At 41.1% G+C, this 20,020-nt stretch overlaps 1 protein-coding gene across 2 annotated transcripts in view; it reads left to right on the forward strand.

Moving 5' to 3' along the window:
- TEDC1 (tubulin epsilon and delta complex 1) overlaps positions 1–20,020 on the forward strand; it is a 75,343-nt gene that overhangs the window by 12,831 nt on the left and 42,492 nt on the right. For both annotated transcript variants that reach the window (XM_064515729.1, XM_026123421.2), the window contains exons 4-5: positions 7,064–7,234; positions 13,435–13,533. In XM_064515729.1, coding sequence (XP_064371799.1) covers positions 7,064–7,234; positions 13,435–13,533 — 270 coding nt within the window. The remainder of the gene's footprint in view (positions 1–7,063; positions 7,235–13,434; positions 13,534–20,020) is intronic.

Raw genomic sequence — 20,020 nt, forward strand, 5'->3', positions numbered from 1 at the left:
CCCCGATGAAAAACACATTCCTGTGGTGCACTGGAATATGTATGGTTAACAAATAACATTTATTCTTGCCTGACACAGTGAGTACACTCAAGATTTTTAGACTGTGTCAAGGTAAAATGCTCTAAAAGATGTCTGAAAGGATCAGAAAGGCTTATAATTTAGGTATTTCCACATTCACCATTTATTGAATTTGCTGTTTCTTTGGGTAATGTCTGAATTTCAAATAAATGCAAAATTGCTTGAACCTGACATTACAGTGGATGTGTTCTGGATGGGGTTCTACCACCAGCCGCCTGCATGTCACTTGAGCTTTCACAGGAGGAGAGGAAGATGAGGACTGGTGTGCTAATAGGAAGGCTTAGCATGGTAATGCTGGTACTCTGTATGTTGCTAAAATCTTGCGTACAGGGCTTTTTCTTTGCGGGTGAGAGAAGCTGTGTAATTTTAAGATGTTTTGCTGCTTCTGCTGCCCACCAGTGGTGGGGAACTGCCAGGACCTTTTGGTAGCTTCTGATTATCTTTGCTCTATTAAATCTATTGATTTGAATGGGTACCTCCTCTGCTTGTGGTGTTCCGCTTTTCCTGTGATCCGGATTAACTCTCGCTGGAGTGTCTCTTGAAATAAACGCTTTTCCTTCAGGAGGACAGAACAGACATGCAAAGAAGGGGCATGGCAGGCCGCCTGCGTATTGCAGAGCTCTGCCTCTCCTCTCCTGGGGGACAGTTACTCTCCCTTTGGCCTCTGGCTCCAGGTTTGCTGCTGGTGGAGCAGGCTGCGTCTGGCTCTCTTCACTGGTTGCCCCTTGTCCAGCTACCTTGCCTCGAGGAGGCAAAATGGACTTGAGCAAGCAGGGCTGCAGCTAGCTGCAGGCAGAGGGAAGGCAGTGCGAGGCATCCGTGTTGCATGTCTCGATCTCTATAAAATGTGTTGTTCTGTGAGTTGAGGTCTCTTCCTATGTTTTTTTCTTTCTCCAGTATGTTTGAGATCCACGTTTTGTCTGCATATGTGATGCAGTGATTTGGGGGATTTAAGTGTTACTTAGAAAATTGGTGGTACCTTGACCTTGCAGCTCCAAAGATTAGGCAACACTGCTGTGCTGTCTTAAGCGTATATTGCTTCTGCTGTAATGCAGAGCTCTTCAGCACGAACTCCTGGAGGAGTGAGGAGGGATGGGGTAACAGACTTGCTCAAGTGCCTCAGCCTGCGGCTTTTGCCAGACAGGCTTGCTCAAATGAGACAGGAACTGGTAGGAGCTGCGCTCGTGTTTTCTGTCTTGCCTCAGCACCTTCCCTTCTTCACTCTTTGCTGACCAGGTACTAGCAGAGCTCTTGGTAGTGCTGTTGTGACAAGTAATTTTTACAAAAGTCTTTGAAACTTTAAGCTAAAGGGCCTTACAGAAACACAAAGTTTTTTTAAATTATTATTATTATTTTAACTGTGTTACGGTATACACTGTGGTCCTCACTTCTACGTTGTGAACATGTTTGTTTGTGGAAAACATACTCTTCTGTGCAAATGTCTGGATACTTAATTGGTATGTGCATCATGTGAGAGTAATTTCTTACACCGTCTGTCTTTCCATGTGTGTCTCTCTGGATCCTACCATGTCTAGGAGGAATTCCAGTTAGTGCTCTTGTTGGAGCTGTTAATGAAAATAGTGTTGTCCATTTCCCATTCATCTCTTCAAATTGTTCCTTTGCGTGTTTTCCCCTCCCGCAGCTAGGTATATGGCTGTATTAATTAGTAAACCCTGTCTGTTATGTCTGGCTATGGCTTTTAATTAAAAAAGATAAATCTCCCTTGTTTAAAGATCTGTAATTACACAGGTTAACATATGTTATGTCACGTGAAAACCGTTGTCTGAATTATGAGCAGTTCAGAACAAGCTGTTAGTAAAAGCTGCCAAAGCAGTGCACTGATTTATGTGCTTACTTTGCCTTTCCTGTGTCCTGCGGCGAGGATCTAGGTATGCTGCTTCCCACCGTGTGACGCTCGGTGCATGCTCAGGCCAGCCGGGTAGGATTTGAGGATAACTAGTTTCTATCTAAATACAGATTAACTCGCACGAAGATGAGTATTGGGGTGGGAGCATGCATTAGCGGTTTTAACTGGCTGATGCTTTATTTGTTTTGCTCTGCTCAAGAGTTACTGTTGGTCAGGGAGTTGATTAACACGTATACCCATGGGTTAAACGCACTGCAGTAGGGCTGCTGCTCTGTGGGAAGGAAAGCAAGCTGTCTGGTGCTTGTCCATGTATGGAAGCAGGGAGCTGATTGATGGCTTTGGAAGATGTGCTACGAAAAGCTGTAGCTGATGAGGGATGAACCCGCTCCTGCGGGAGTCTTTCACTGGCCGAGAGGTGGCAGCTCATAGCCGCAAAAGAGCATCTTCCTGTGAGCTGGCCCTGCCGTAGCCCTGTTTTTACAGCAATGCAGACAGCCCAGGCCTTTTCCTTTCCGCTGTGCACGCAGGACAGGGTAAGACAGTATGTTGTTTTTTGCAGCATAGTAGATTTATTAATGTAAAGAATATGGAAACATGAAGAAATCTGTAGGAACTGGGAAAGTAAAGTGTAGAAGTTTGATCATGTTGCACAAAAAAGGGTCTTCTCTGCAGTGCTGCTTGTGGTATATTGTAAGGCACTTCTTTTTTTCTTTCTAGTCCTTGTGATCTTCTCTGAATCTGCAAGGAACTTTGCTTTACAACGATTTTTGAAGTTTAGTTGGTTCAAAATGTGTGTAGCAGGAAAAGGTCAGCCCCACACCAAGTAGCTAAAATCTTCAGATCTCAGTGGAGCAAATAGTGCAAAAAATGCTCCCTTCTCACATGCCTACAAAAACACTGAAGCTTGTGTTGTTCTTTGATAAACTATTTATGTGACATAGTACGTGTTTGTTTTAGGTCCGTCCACTCTTAGTAGCATTGCCCTTTGATTCCCGATAGCAGGGGATTACTTTGTGTTTGAAACCAAAAAGAAAACCTTTGTTTCTGCCGTAAGAGTTGAAGCTTCTAAATCTTTTTAAATCCTTTGTCTGTTATTAAGGCAAGGCATGCAAAGCTAGTGCGCTCTCTGAGCATGTTACATACAAGTTATTTGCTCAGATGTGTGGAATGTGAATTAAAATTGGTAGGTCCACATCTGTTTGTCACCCCCTCTCTCCTCCCACCCTTTACTCTTTTCCTCTAGGTGCTTAGGTATCTGGTGGCTCTTTTCCCTTCAGTGTGTTACTTGAGAAGGGGGGATATAAGCTAAAAAATCAGCTCTCAGATGACAGTAAGTATCCACAAGGCAGGTTGCATCTGTGTCACTTAGTTTCACATGTAGACAGGCCAGTTGTGAGAAACTAGGTGGCTGTCGGTCCCTTCTTGCCTGCAAGCTAGTTTTTCCTCTGTGCTTCAGAGTTCCACCAAAACACTAATCTGATCAGTTTGCAGCTTACAGATGTGTTAAGCTGCATGTTTAGGGTGTTAAGCATATTTGTGTTATGTACCTATATAGGCAAGAGGAGCAAATTAAGAACACCCCCTCTAATATGTGAAGTACGTAGTCCCTGTGGAGCACCTGAAGTGCTGTTCATAGGAAGTGCTGTCATAACTCCTTCTCTCTCAAATCACTACCTATTTTGAGTTTATTAGGAAAGATAGATAGCTCTAGAATGTACTTCAAACAGTGAGATAAAAATACTGGGGTGCCTTGTTTCTGTGCCTCTGCTTTCTTTTGTGTTGTCCTTAAACACAGCTAGTCAAAAGCGGATCTGGTTTGTCTGCCCAGAGCACTTGTGCCATCAGGACCGTGTTTGGTATTTTTTTTGCGTTTGCTGCATTGTCTAATCACAAGTGCGTTCACGTGTTTTCAGAATGATTTGGCAGCTTTTTTTCATAATAATTGGACTTGAAATAGCCTAGGGAGGAATGTTCATGGCAAAACTCCTGTGACATTAGAGCTTGAATTCTAGGGTGCATTTCAAAAAATGTTGAATATATGCTTTAGGTCATAAACGATGTTTAGCTCTGACTAAGCCAGGGGTGTATTTGTGAGCTTGGTGAAGGTCTGCAGTTTGTGAGCTGCCTTCGCTGGAACGGTGCTGCGTTCTGCCTTGCAGCATCTCTTAGTGTGGGGGCTAAGGTGGCGGCTGGCCCTGGTCCTTCCCCACAGGGCTCTGAGGAGTTGTGGGCAGGGCAGAAGTTCGGGAGGTGACTCGAAGCAAGTTCGTGTGAATATGGGCGTGTGTCTTTCAGAAGGCTTATGCTCGCTCTTCTGAGTCTTGCCAGTAAATACATACTGAGATCTTCTAACAACAGTACCTTGAACTTTTAGGACGGAAAGCGTTTGGGGTGAGTTACGGTGGGAGCAAAATTGAGGAGCTTCATTCTTGCTTCTGCTTAACGCTTATGCTAATCATAGGTGCCCTGGGGAGTCCCCATTGTCCCGTAGGTCTGAGAGCTCTGGTACTGCTGGTGTAATGGGAGAAGACTCGAACACTGCAATGGGGGTATTGATACATGTTAACGTGGCTTTTATATTGTGAGCAGGTGGCGTGAGTCCCTATACCTTTCTTCTCTGAAATTGCATCAAAGATAAACCCTGGGTAGTTGCCTTGGCTGCTCACTTTATGACTTTGACTAAATAATATGGCCTACCTGCATATTAGAAGTAAATGTATGTGCGTACCCATATTGCTGCATAGGTTAGATAAATGCACAGTGATATTTGAAGCAAAGGCTTTAGCTATGGCCCATATTTTAGTGATTTTTCTCTCACTGGGAGAGCAGTAAATAGTCTCTAGATTGTTAAGATGAGACTAGAAATTGAGGTCACAGTATAATATGGAAGACCTTTTGTTGTTGTTGTTGTTGTTTACTTTATGCCGGGCTAAGTATTTCACAGCAAATGTAAATCTTTTGTGTGGTTTGTGAAATGAATAATAGAGAGATCCCATTGAAGAATGAATTGTCTGGCTTCCTTATTTTAATATTAATAAGGCAGGTTGCTACAATAAAATTAGCTCTGCATGGTGTTTGTCATTGTACTGCTAAAGCAGTTGACTCTAATGCCATTCCTTCCTGAAATGAATCCCCAGGAGAACAGCATGTGTGTCGTGCCAAAACCTCTAATCCAGGAGACTTGGGGTTGAGCTATACATAGTGGAAAATGCAGGTTTTAATCTGGAAATCCCAATTATGAAGGGGGATAGGGAGACATGCTGAGCTCTGTCTGTGGCCCTGTGGCTTGTTGGCTGCTTATGTACAGTGTTCTAGTGTTATTTACACGTGTATCTCCCCCGTGTAATGAGTAGCTTCCACTTGTTTGGCTTGTCATGTTTAGGGACAACTTGGTAACCGCCTCCATGAAGTTTTATAGTCCAGAAACCTCTGCTGGTGATGGCAAGACAGACTGAACTGCAAAGGTAGCGTAGCTAGGGCTGCGTTCTGTTTGGATTAGCTTGGCTAGTTTTGGTAAAGGGACACATTACCTTTGGATTTGGGGCAAGGAGCTGAATAGATCTGAGGAAAGTGAGTGAAATTGCTGTTGACACAAAAGAGAGATTGTCTTTTTTTTTTTTAAAGGGAAATCTCTGCGCCTTTGAAAGAAAAAGTCCTTTACCAGCCCTGTGCTACTGTGATTTATAGTGTACATTATCTGAACCATGGAGGAAAGGGAAAAAAACCTGTAATCTTGGTACATCTTATGTGACCAGACCAGCATTTTTGTGCTTATAAATAATATGAACACTCACTGTATTAGAGGCACTGTCAACTGAGGTGATATTAGGTTAAAGCAACTATTAGGGGTGTTCTTTGATCAGTTACAGATCTCCTTCGTCTGAAATCTGCAAGTTAGACAAGATTAAAATCTCTTCATTTTACAGTTTGCATTTTTAGTTTAGGTTCCAAATTGGGATTGCATTCAAGCTTTGCCTGCCAACTGAATTTTTATAAGATTTATTGAACATGGAAGTCTGTGAAGCAGAGAAGCACATATGTTTAAATACCACCAAGGTCTTTGGGTACAAATATCTGCTTAAGTGTTTTATTGCAAACAGTCATGTCTCCAGTAGGCATCTTAAATTTTCTACTATAAAGAAATGTCTTGAGAATCCAGCAATTGGGAGACACCTTCTGAGCTGGAGGACACTAGTTCAGAACCCCTAGACCTTCTCAGTATTGTGTTATTCCGCTTCTACTTATTGTGTGCTATAGTCAAAAATTTGGAATTACGGCATGTGTTCATTGTATGTACTTAACTATAGACTGGATGAAGTTGACAGCTCAGGTTTACTTTAAATGGTGTTGCTGACAGCAGAATTAAACCAACCCTTGTCTTTCTCCCTTATTAATTCATGAGCTGCAGGAGTCTTAGCTGAAAACGGAGAGAGAGGTCTGTTTGTAAATGTGAACGATCTCTGTGTGCGAGAGGCTGGCGGAGGTGGAGCTCCCATCACGTTCCCCAGGGAAAGAGATGTGGCAAAAGTTTCTTGCTCTCCTTAGGCCGCTAGCCAAGGAGAAGTGGCATCTAGAAGGTGCGAGTGGCTTTTTTTGATGCAGCAATAGAAAACTGGGGTAAGATGAACAGAAGAAAACTCTTCTGTCTGTCTCCTCCCTTCTTTCTTCCAAATTGCTCTAGAGAAAGCCAAAGCAAGGCAGGACAGCTTGTTCAGCTGTAGCTGGAAACACCTCTGTGGCCCCCTGACCAAAATCAGCTGTCTGTTTCTTTTTTTTCCATCACACAAGAAGGGAGATGCTGGATGGGGAAAAAGAGCGAGTAAGCACAGGCCTACAATCTCATCCCTGTCTTAGGCCTTGATTTACAAGAAGAATGGGAGAGAAGACGACTCAACACATTTTAGCTGAGAAACTGATATTTATTCCATCTTCCCACCCCTCAGCATTCCTTTAGGCTTGTGTTCTGAAAGATCCTTGTTTATCTCCATTGCTGGAACTTACCTTTTCTGGAAATATTTTCCCTCTTCGCCCTATTTATCTTTTATGCTCTTCACTACTGAGTGGTTTGAAAATTTTGAAGCTAATTTAAACCATTTTGGTGTTCTCTTCTGCTTTTAGTGTGAAGATGATCTCACGAACAGCCAGAAGGGCAGGACTGAAATAGCACCTGAATATTCTCTAGAAGACAAGGTAGATGTCCGATACCTTCAGTGGTTACATGGGAGGCTGAGGTTCCAGTGGCGGAGTTTGCATGCTCTGCATCAAGAGCAAAGCAAACTTTTGCATAAGGTAAATGATTTTCTAACTCACTGTGGTATTGTTTATTATTTTAAAGCCTTGTCAGCTAATGCTAAATGTACAAATTACTCTTATTTGCTAGCTTTGCATTTTGTCTAGATACAAGTGAATTATTTTAAATATAAATACCTCTACCTTTTTCCAGTGGGCAGAAACCAGAGAAAAGGAAGTATATACCATGCTTATAAGGTTATAATTGTTATATGAAAGCCTTCCTTGCAGACTGACACCTTAGCCAATTCTGCAGCCAGACAGGCGATCTCCATTTTTCTCAGAAAATGTCTAGTAGAAGCAAGACAGTGCACTCTACTGCCAGGGACATTAAAAGTTGTGATTCAGAATATTAGTTCATCACAAATGTGTATTCAAAATGTTGGGCACAAATGTTGAAAGTGCTAATAGCAGCAAAATAAAATGCTGCTTCCCTTTCTAAATTACTAGAGAACATCTACGCAAAACACCAAAATGTAGCTGCTTTTAAGTCAGGGAACAACAGCAGTTTCTACACTAAAACTTGCAGGCATTTGGGAACATCGTGTCTGCTCAGGATGGGAACAGCCTACAGTCCCAAAGTTGACAGTGTGGTTGGTGACTGATATAGTGCCACTTGGTGCTGTACCCAGAACCATCACAAAGAACCTTTTTGAGACTAAGAACAAGTTTTGAGGAGATGTATTCCTCCTGTATAGTTTGATGTATTCCTTTTATCAGGAAGCTGTAAGAATCGGAGCAGGAGGGTTTTGAATGAAGATGCCTTCTTGGCTTTAATCCTGTGTCTGACAGAGCAATCCTGTAAACTATAATGAGGTTACATTTTGTTCTTTACATGAATTGATTGCTAGGGAAGATGCCTGATTGACAGCCCTAGGGAGAGATCAGGTGCTGCATGTGTGCAGCATCTAAAATAACCTTTTGCTTCTCATTGCCCGTTGTGAATGTGCTTTTCTGAACTGGGAAGGAAAATAACAATTCACTGTAAGTGCAGGTTTCGGTCCTTGGGTTTTGCACTGAGATTACAAACAGTGCTGCTATTAGGAGAGGTGGCTTAGTGATGTAAAACTCAAATGAAACCACTGTCATCTTCTCTCCTTGATAAGCTCCCTATGCTGATTTTCAGTAGGTGAGGCAAAAATCTCCATAATTCATCGTCAGTTCTCTGATTTGTCCAGTACTTGGCAGTAACAAATCATTAGGCAGCTTGAGTACCTCAGCTTGCAGTGAATGAGACCAAGGAAAACAATTAAGAGCAGTTCAAATCTGGAACCTTGAATACAAATGAATATATACTCTCATGGTCCAGATCAGGCCCCAAAATGTGAACAGATGTGCTGATCGGACAACATAGTGAACTGTTGACAGAGGAGAAGATAAGCTCCTATGGAGGTGGTTCTTTGAAATAAACTTCTTTTTTCCCCCTGAGGCTATTCAAGGAAAACCATTTGTTAAAGTTAGGGCTATTGCAGTCAGACAGACATGAGACAAATTACAGTTATCCACTAGGCCCTTGGACCATGATTTCTACAATCTGGAAAAAGAAGCAGGAGAAAGGAGGTTTATCTGTTTGTCCAGCTTCCGAAAGCATCTGCCTTCTCTACGAGGCAATGCTGGACTAGGTAGAAGCAATAAGCAACGTAGGTGATACTTCTTACAGTCAGGCTCTGCTCTGCGGTGTACGTAGAGGGCTGCCATCACAGATGTATATATCTTAGGATAGACTGGAGCCCAGTTCCTCTGTATATGACCACACACTGGTATTGTGCACGCTCAAATAGGTATGTGCAACAGTAGGAGTTCTGTGTAGACCTGTAGTAAAGTGTAGCACTTTGATTTATATTCTAGTCTGAATTAAAAGCAGAAAATTGAAAGGCAGAGGTGTGACTTTGGAAGGGACTTCATTACATTGCCACATTAATGCTAACATTAATGGTAACACAAAATACGGCATGTGAAAAGGGAACAATTTAACCACTGCATAAATAATAATTGATATTTCTTGACTCTTTAATGGAGAAATTTTGACTATGCTACTGCATTAACTTAGTTTTAAAACTTTTAAACTAATCTACTGTGTGTCAAAGGACTGAGGCTTGGTGTATTTAATTTGGAAATCCAGCTGACCCAGTATGACTTGTGTATGAGTAGTTGCTTTTCTAATATAAACCACAAACACAGTGTGCAAAAGGCTAATGAGTGTTATGTTTTTTAATTGTACTGACAGATTTACAGAGGGCTTTCTCTAGAAAATGATAATTATGGCTTTTACTCGCTCTGTTTAATAACTTAACAGGTTACGTATCTCAACTGTGGAACAGTCTTATTTACTGCTAATCACAAGCTATAATTTTTGCCAAGTAGTGGCGACACTTCCACAGATTTCATTCTGTGACTCACACAGGCGCTAAAATGCTATTTTCTCTATTTGGGGCTTTTTGAAACAAACGTATTGCACTTTCAAAATTTATTCTTATTCAAGAGATGACTACTTTACCAGCCTGCATTACAAGTATGGAGACTAACACTGGAAATAAAAATTGTACAGAGAGGATCCAGCAAGGGGTTACAAAGATGCTCAGGAGCCAGCTAAGATGGACATGATCTTCAAGGAGAAGTTGAGAGAGTTGGGACTTGTTTGGTCTGGTGGAGGATGATCTGATAGCTGCCTTCAGCTATTTGAGGGGCATTTACAGGGATGATGGATCTGGATTCTTTTCAGTAGCGCCAGAAGACAGACCAAGGGGAAAGGGCCACAAATTGCAGCTTGGGAGGTTCGGGTTGGGTTTTGGAAAAAGTTTCTTCCCTAGGATGATGGGCAGCACTGGAACAGATCACCAGAGCTGGGGAAGGATCTCTATTCACGGAGGTTTCCAAGATACCAACATAACCTAATGTTGGCTGTTATCCTTGTTGGAGCAGGAGGTAGGATTAGAGACCTCTAGAGATCCTTTCCATTTCTGTGATTCTGTGAAAATGCATTGAATTGCTTGGGTGATCATGACATGGACTTCCAGGTTACTAGTGATGACTCAAGTGTTAATGGAATAGTGCTATATTGCCTGGAGAAAAGGAAAGGGAGCAGAAAGAGGGAAATATGAGGGGGAAGAGTCAAAAATATGTGACTGCTTTTTCCTTAAGGTACGCGAATGATGACTGAAGTTCCCCTCTCCTTCGTATGGGATTGCTGGGGGCCCTGTGTACTCTCTTGTGCCTGCTGCCACATCAGTTTGATGGTATCAAGTCCTGCAGCAACCTGCTTAGGTTACTGAAAGGGGAAGCCTGCCTGGAGCTGCAGTTGACCCACGTGGTGTGAATTGCTTGTCAGCGCCCTGACTTAGCTGTTCCTCTTTGCTAGTTCTCCTGACGAGCTGCTCTTCAGTGCCTTCAGCTCCCGGAAGGCATGCTGAAGCGTACAGGCGCACACACGGCCTGCTGTAGGAGGGAGAATTCCTAAGGGAAATCTTAACCTCTCTGTTGCTGAGGAGCTTTGCAGCCTGAGGCTATGAGCTGTGAATAACATTATAATAGCTTCTCAACATGGGCAGGTTGGCCTGCTTTGAATTTTTAATATAGTAATACTACCATTATTCCATCAAATTTCTTAGTGGTTCTTATTTACCCGAAATACCCTCAAATATATCAAAGCCTGAAAGATAAATTACCATGTTGAGGCTTGCCTGTTGGTTCTTTTTGTTCTGTTTCTCCTTTCTATCAAGCTCCAGTAGAGTATCTATCTGTCTGTTTTTCGATCCCTCTTGAATTCATAGAAGGGAATGGTTGTTTTTAGTTAAGCCTTGAATTACCCCTTTGCTTTAAAAGGTGTGAATGAGAACCCTTGCACAGTTTTAGAAAAATAGGTAGAAACCCATATAGTTTAAATCTGGCTTTGTTTTGGGGTCTTACAAATGCACTATGCTACAATCAACATGTGAAAAGAAATAGTGGAATACCTGAGCTTCTGTAAAACTGTTGGTTTTCCTTTAGGTGTTGTCAGCTATCCCCCATCTGATAAAGGCTAGGGAAGAGATTGCGACTGAACTAGGGAAGGGATAGGTTGAGTTCAGAGGTGAATTTTGTTAAGCAAGTGAACATGATTGTGGACTATAGGTAAAATTATGTTAAACAGAGTATTTGACAATAGAAGAGGAGTTTAACGTAATCAGCATTATCAGGTAAAATGACAATAAGTGTTGTAATATGCTTGGAAACTGTTAATAAGAATGCAGACCAGCACTGGGAAATACCTCCTAGGAAGGGAGATGGAACAGTTTGGTTTCTCGTGCATCCTCCAAGGTGAGCAATTTTGAATAAGAAGTATTGCAGTGGATTAGATTAGTGGTATCTATACACCTTATGTCATAGTACAGAAATAAAGGGACGTGGAAAAAGTCTTGATGCTCTGAGTAACAGAGGGCAGAGGCTGATACTGGGTGATTACCTCATTGTCAGTAATTTATGTTTGAGCTGAAGTGCAATTGCTAGAAGCATCTGATCTTGGCATGAAGAATCTACCATGTTACTCCGTAAATTGCTGCATTGGTTAATTATTTCCATTTTGTTTTGAAGTTTTTGAATGTTTGAAAGTCTTTGGATTTTTTCCTAATGTGAGTTTGCCATTAGATCTTAATAGTTCATTCTTCAGTGCCATGGCAGTTTTTCCTCTCATTGCAGGTACACGTGGACTATGAACAAGCCTCTCTTTTGTCTTCTCTTAGATGAATTAGATAAGTTGATCTCTTTGCAGCTTGTCAAAGCTCAAGGACGTTCAAGAATTGGTAGTGGATACTCCTCCAAAAGCGATACTCAGTGGGCCTGTGCCTGTCCTCTCATGGAAAGAAGTTTTGTGCAAGGTTAAATCAGACTTGCCTCCTCCTTAGTCTGATCTGGTTCAAGTTCCTTACAGTGACAGCTTACAGACGCTCTCTCACCTGTTTCCTTGCCCTTGGAACTGTTTCCCTCTTCATGCTTTATTTCATCTTTAGTAACATTGTGGTTATCAATAGCAAGAATGTTAAAATACAAACACCTGGTTATTCCAGTATCCAGTTCTTCTGGTCTCAGAGGAACACCTTGTTCCTCTGTTGCTACAGCTTTAAAGTACTTGTTTTGAACTTTAGCTAGCCACATGACTGCAACATACTTCTGAAGAGGGGTGAAATTCAGCCATGGTGCTGGAGGTCCAAAGGTTTGGCAGCCGCGGTTGCACAAGAGCGCAGCAGGGCGGGCAGTGGTGGTACAAAGAGAGAACATTGTGTGGGGAAGCGCTTTTTTATTTTTAAACTGCATAACTCTGCACATGTGACAGATGGTTGTCACCAGAAGTGAGTTTTGGGAAAGGAATGCTAAATATTCCTAAGTTTCAGGGAAGGGTTGATAATTGCCCAGTGCCTGTCAACTTTAAAATAGTTGTCAATACCCAAGTGTATGATAAAGTTCATATTAGAATAAAAGAAGAAAAGCAGCAGATATTCTCTGTCTTCTGGCAGAAATATTAATGAAATATGAGCGATTGTCTGACAAATGTGCACTGCTATCTTGTTTGGCAGCTGCAGTTATTACAGTAACAAAGGGATCAGCTCTGAATAGAAGGAATTGCATTTTATTGTTCCCTTGACAAACTTGGGAAGCTTCTTCGTCAAATAATTGATGATACCATCACCAGCACAGCTGGGACAAGGTCCCAGTAAAAGAAGGCCAAGAATATACAACAGCAAAAGAGAAACTTACAGTAACTAGGTAGCATTTTCTCCTTTAAAGGAAAAAATCAGAAATTATTGTCAGGGTATCCTTCACCTCTCCAAGACTTCTCCTGTCTCTCTAAATGGGTCTTCCTTTGATGCTGTGCACAGGAGCATGTGTGGTATAAGGAAAAGGACTTTGAGACATGATGAGAAATCTTTCAGTTTTACAGTGGCAGCAGCAGTGGCAATTCCTCCATGTGTTTCTGATAACAATACTGGATGGACCATTTTGTGAGTGAGATAGTTGTGGTGTGTGGCCAAAACTTCCTGCAGACTGTTTTAAAAAGATCTGTTGTAGTGGTGGTAGTAGTTACATTTGTACTTTTCCATTGGGAATGGGCTTGTGACCACTGGTTCACATCAGAGTTGCATCCAAGCAGCCTTCAGGTAGTAGCGAGTGGTGTTGTTAATGATCTGGTCCTTATATACTGACCAATATCTTTTAATCTGTTCCAGATCCATTTATTTACTAGTGGCTCTCATATGGACAAGATCCTTGGACACTTTTCTGTCACAGAAACAGAGCTTATTAGACAACCAGAGAACTACAAGCAGGTAATACCTCTTCTATAATACTTTCATGCTTAGCATGCTCTATTCAGACATTGTTCAGAAGACTATGTGCCTTGTAATACATTTGTAAGTTGGTTTCCAGTGGAAATAAAGCTTGTATTCTCAAACTGACTGTCTCTTCACTTGCAACTTGAATCCATAGAATGGTTTCTTCCACTTGGAAAGAACACAGAAGACACAAAGGTATTATGTTAGGTTTTGTAAAAACTGATACCTGGGGAGTGTAGAGAGACCTACCTACCTAATTGTGCCACTGAGGAAAAGACTAGGAAAATACAGCTGTTCTGGATCTGTTGGCTGACTGCGGTTACGTACTACCAGTACCTACATCTGCGCCAGGTCGGCAGTGTGTGTTTACTTGTGACCTGGCCTGAGGGAGTTGTCAGTGAGAACATGGAGAGCTCTGGCTTCTCTGTCCAGGAGAGGCAAAGCGTATTGGATGCTAGGATTCACTAGTTCCAGAAATTATACAAATTGACAAGCTTTTTCAACAGAAATAACGGACAGTGTTTTATTTTCAGGAATATTTTAGAGCAACGTCATTTTCCCTAATATACTGTTTTAAGTATACGTTTCTGCTGCTCTAAAATATTCAATTATCGTAGACTTTTCAGTTTATTATTTAAAATAGTACAGTTCATCTGTTTTAATACAATGTAATACATTTGTTTTACAAATAGTTCATCCTATGTGTAACTGAAATCAGCCTGAAACTAAGCTTGGCCTTAACAAAATCAATATTTGGCAAGTTTCTGCAATCTGTCCAAGTCTGTTTACTCAAGGAAAATATTTTTTCTGCTGCTACCTTAAAAGTAGAAGCGGGCATTGTAAATATCGCACACTAAGAAATTCAGGAAAGTAGATTTGATGATGGGAGACAATCTCATGTTCAGACCCCCTAGAGTAAAGTAAAAGTGCACGTTAATCTTTCATTACTGAGTATTCTTTGGAAGAACAGTTCACAGCCAGTCTCTTGTTAAGGTTGAGCCATTTAGAACATTTTCCTGGAAAATTACTGTTTTTTCTGGAGAAAGTGACTAAGTCAGCCTGAGGTTTGGGTTTTTTTGTTTGTTTTTTTTTTCATTTCTGCTTCACAGTCCCCTCCTACGGTGTGCTCGGTGGCTCTGAACACACAGTAGCATGGTCCTCTGGAATCTGTGCTTTATAGTCTCCTGAACTTCGCAATGTCCAGAAAGGGCTGGTGAGCTGGTACTAGAAACTTTTAGGCTATCTTGAAGGATTTTGCAACTAGGCTGTTTCAAAGCCTTAGCCTGCATATAAGTCACTGATCTGTTGCAGCAAAATGTACTGATGCGCTAATAAAGCATGGTTGCTTTTGCCTGTGCTATAAATGGTTCTTTGCAGAATTTTTCTTTCCTGCATGCTGCTCCCTTTCTGGGTTAAAGCCATAGAACCAGAGGTGTGAGATTGTGTCATGTTTGAGCAGGCAGTGTGTCGTACCCGGAGTCATACTCATGGTGTCTGATTCAGGTGTGCCGTTCACTGAAGGCTCAGCAAAATCCGGAAATAATTTTTTTATTTCAAACTTTGTGGTTTGGTAAAGTGCTATAGTCAAGAAGGTTTAGCAGGCAGCTATGTTGCTTAGTGATAATCTGTGAAGATTTGATTCCACCTTTTCAAGGCTTTCATAGCAAATAAATAAGAAGAGGGACACCCCTTAAAAACAGGAGTGGTCATTGACAGGGCAGCTGAAGATGGTTTGTGCAAATAAGCAATGGGTGGCCACAATCTCCATCTCTAATTTCTGCTACTGTAGCAGGTGCAGGCCCAAACAAGTTCCAGCTTCAGTGCATGAGCAATGAAAATTCCTTTCTTGTGGCACTTATTGCTTGGACATCCAGAATTTTAATTGTCAGCGTAATCAGCTGTGAAATTCTTAACCTCTTGAACCTCTCCAAGAAAAGACGTTCCTCCAGTCTATTCTGTTGTGTCTGATTCTAAAATAAATCAGCACAAATCACGGGAGATCCTCGCTCAGTATATATATTCTCAAGAGACTTAAAATTCTTCCTGTCATCATTTGAGCAGCCCCAGTATTTTGTCTCCCCTTGCCCTGATTTCCCCATAGGAGCTTCCAAAAGTCAGCTGCTTAGTATGTATGAAGACCTTGATATTACAAACTAGTATGGACTTAAAAGGGCAAGGCTATTTGGCATGCCAGTTTTCCAGATGGATATTATACTCACTATGCAAATTGATGCTTCTTTGGAAAACGTAATAAAATGCGTCTTATTTTCAGATATCTTCATAAGATTAAGTAAATTATGCATATTTGAACTGCTTGGTCTTCAGACATTGGTGCAGATGGCAGCACTCTGACAAATATTTTTTCTAAAAACTGTGAAGTGTTTTTTCTCTTTAAGTGATGACATTAATGTTACCTCAAATAATCTGCTCCAGGGATCAATAAAAAGAGCAAGCCAATCATTTTTCTTACTGTAATGTAGCCCTGTTGGTGAATGGCATTATAAATTCCTTCCCGTGCTAGGCATCCTTCAAAGGATAGAAATGCAAAGTGGATTGAAGCGTCAAAAATTAGCTATCATAGAAGGGACATTGGGCTGGTTTTACTGAAGCCAAGAATGCATTTCTGTCAAAACTGTCCTGAGAGAGAACTTGCTCTGACCTGTAATAAAACAAGAGATTTTTATTTTGACAAAATGTGATAGAATATAGATAACTGAGAAGTTTAAACTGTAGTTTGTGAGTTGGAAAAGTCATGCTACCCCCTTTCTGTAAAAGTTTCACATTCACTTTAACTTGTTTAAGATGTTCTTCCCTTAGATTTTTGACAATAAAACTCTTTTGGTGAGCTTTTATGTACAAGGATATTACTGGACATTATTATTCTTTTATCATCATAAATGTCTCCGTCAGATTCGTAGAGCTGGAAGTGTTCCATTTGTAACAATTTTAATTATGTCTTCCTCTAGTGAAGCATGATCAAAACTTCAACTTTTCCTGCAGCTTAAATTTGAGGTGGTTATATATGTGTGTCTGTGAATCGTAGGTCACCTCTGCATTTAGTTGCTGTGCCATGCAGAGGTGTCAGTGAATGGGAGGTGAAGTTATTTCGATTTTTGTTTGATTTCCAAGGAAATGTATTTGCATGCTCCCGTTAGCTGCTGAAGTTTACCTGTAGGTCCCCTCTTCCCCAGGATGCTGTCGTGACTTTCTGAGCACTCTGGCTTGTAGGTTGTTGGATGAGAAGTATGTTGGTGGTCATTTTTTCAGCAGAAGCAGCTCCTCAGAGTCAGTGGTGACAGTTATGAAGCCTGTGAGGCCACGCTAGAGCATGCAGGTTGGTGACAGCTACAGTGTGGCAACGTACAACAGCCTGTGCCTTGCTAGGCAGCTTGGATGTTCATTGTGTTAGGAAATTTCTCTTTTCTTTAAAACTTGTTGTATGTATCACTCTAGGGTTTGCTAGAACATAGTCAAAAGCATCTTGGATGTGCTGCGTTTTGGTACGTTTTTCAAGTTGTATCAGTATTGCTTGTTTTAAATGGTTCCCCGTGTCAGCTGATGTCGGGCTAGAGACTGCTGTCATTTGCCATTTTGAAATGTCTTGGGACAGAAACAGAGTTCTGGTCCCTGGCACTGGGACCAAAATAGTTTGGAAATGTTATAGGGAGAGCCTGCATAGGATGTGGCTGAAGGTAACCAAGATTTGCCCCTCACTCTCCAGGGCAGTATGGTCTAGCTCTGAGGAGGTAGTCTCATCCCTCCTGTGACTGTGGACAGTGGTTGTGAAGTGGGACTAATTGGAGAGTTTTTCATGCTTTTGAGGATAATATAATCCCATTCCTGTGTCTGAAGCACATTTACCTTAATTCTGCAGTGCACTGTCACCAGCTCTGATGAGCTGATGACCTAGAGCTTGCTTCAGAGGCACTAAATTAACTTGATGAGAAAGTTGTGACCATATAGAGATCAATGAAGTTTGAAGCAATTAACTGTTCCTTGTGTCTCTTTCTCGTACTGCTTTGTGTGTGGAATTCAACCTTGCTCGTTTTGTGATTAGTGAAGATTACAAGTTGTAGGCAGAACACTGAAATTGTTTGAGTAACGGGTAAAGCAGAAACCTTTAAATGCCAGTAGATCACTGTACTGTGCGTAACGGCAAATAAATAATGCAAGGGTCTGCCAAATGGGCATATAGAGAAATCCATAGAATGAATATGTGAATTCAGACTATTTGTATGCAAATAGCTAATCATTTTGTTTCAGAATTTTATGAAAAATATTTATATTTGTTGATAATTAAACTGTTTTAAAGGGAATTCCACTGGCCTAAGGAAGCAAGGTCTGTGGTAGCAAATAAATAATATCAAGCAAATAGTCTCTCTGACCTCCCCTACATTATATATGGTCGGTTTCACGCCCATAAAAAATTCAGGTGAGCTTTAGCTCTCCGAGCAGGAAGGATTGGGTGAATGGGATAGGATGATATTGCTATGTTGTTAATTAGCTTTCCAAACTGCTTACGTGTCAGAGAAGGAAGCCAATGTACAATATGAATATTGCTTGCTTCAATCAGGTGAGACTCCATGATTTCTTACTGGGGCGCTCAAGGGGGTAAATGATCAAGTTTTAGGATAAGTTGATTGTGGACCTTAAATCTCCTGACAGTTTCCATTTAAAACATCTGCCCCAGATGGCTGTTACAGATGGGTTGACAACAGATTTATTCTTTCTCTGTGAGTAATAGCCTGTGGTTTGAATTCATGCAAAGTACTAAAGAGCTTCTGTTCTTTTTGGAACAAGTACATTCAGATTGGAGGCATTAGGAACTGATAGGCTTTGAATTTTCAAAAATGTTGAACATGCATTTGCTAGTTGCTTTGCATGAAATTTGAGTTTTCAGTTTGAGTCATGTGCATGCACATATGGACTTGTGCACTTCTTTGCAAAAATCCTTGTGATCTGTTGATGTACTTTAACTGCATAGGCATGTTAAATGTTAAGACCAACTGGTATTTTCAGAGCACAAATCCTGTACGTAAGTTTTTAGTCCATTTCCCTCTGAGTGACAGCACCACCTCCTGGAGTGTATGCGAAGGCAGTGCAGCAAATGTGAAATCCGTTATCTAAGGTTAAGTTATTCAGCTGGTTACTGAAGAGTCACTATGGTATTGGACTGTCTCCAAAACGGAATTCTAAGTTGCTGACTGTCTTGGGTGAAAACTGAATAACTATGGCCGAATAATTCTGGCTGTTCTGTTCGGTTTATTTGGTATCCTAAAGCTGGTTGTTTGAGCCTTCAGGGATTGGTCCTGGGGGCTACAGGCACTGCAGGCAGTAGCTAAATGAAATTGAACAGTTAAAACTCGGCTGCTAAACTTGCCACACCGTTACAACTGTTGGTTTGACACAGACCTGTGCTTGTATGCAGTACTTCCCGCACTCAGCCTTGCTATGGTATTGTATGGTAGGGCTGAAGGATATGTAGCCTTATTTGAATTTCAAATAGCCTGCTATGGCACCATCTGATATTTTATGATGTCCATCCATCTGTTGTACAAGAAGCAGTTGAACCAACACATCTTTCTGAAAGAGCATAGATACCAATGGGAATAATCACATTCATGGTATAGTCCAAACCATGTTGCTTCTGCGTAGAAAATTAGTTCAGGAAGTAAAGACTTGTACTGCATGCAAATTCCAGGAAAAAAAAAAAGATTTGGTATTTTTTAAGTGAATGACCTAGACCTTTGGAGACAAGCTGCTTTCATTATCTTCTGTGATGCTTTGGCAACTAATTCTACTTGATACGGCCCTCAGCATTTTTCATGTTCATGGCTTCATTCCCTTGGTAAGAGCCATCATTCTGTCATTTCTATCATGGAACAGGATCTATATTTTATGTTGTGACTACCTTTCTAAATAAGGACAGCTTTGACTATTTGCCATCTGGTTTCAATTCCTTGAAAGGAAAAAAATATTTGAAATTTCTTGAGGGGACCCTGCATAAAGAAAAACATGGCATAAACTTCAAGAGTAATTGTAGAGGGGCTTCTGAGTATTTCTGAACATGAGGTTTTTTTTTTTTTCCTTTCTTCTCTGTGTATGTTTTGTCAACCAGTCTGGGTTCCACAGAAGTCTTCATGGAGATTCATTTTAAGTGTTATGCCAGGCTCTGTGTGAACTCTTCATAGAAAGATTATAGGATGAACCAATTTTCAAGTTGGGGAAAAATGACGTTCCTGTGAATGAGATTGGAAAGGTGGAGAACAAGCTCCCAAAAAGGAACACAAAGGTCTGTGACACAGTTCTTGGAGCAATAGGATGGAGGAGACAGACAGTCCCAAAAGGATCTGAACACAATTATATTCAGGCTTAAATTTACACACTTCCAGAATAAACTCAATTTGTATCGGTAGTGTTTCTTGACTCTTTACTAAATCTGTTTATGGGACTTCAGATGACAGGCATCCTTGGACTCTGG

This window comes from Dromaius novaehollandiae, chromosome 8 (assembly GCF_036370855.1).
Source record: "Dromaius novaehollandiae isolate bDroNov1 chromosome 8, bDroNov1.hap1, whole genome shotgun sequence".
In the NCBI taxonomy this organism is placed as follows: domain Eukaryota; kingdom Metazoa; phylum Chordata; class Aves; order Casuariiformes; family Dromaiidae; genus Dromaius; species Dromaius novaehollandiae.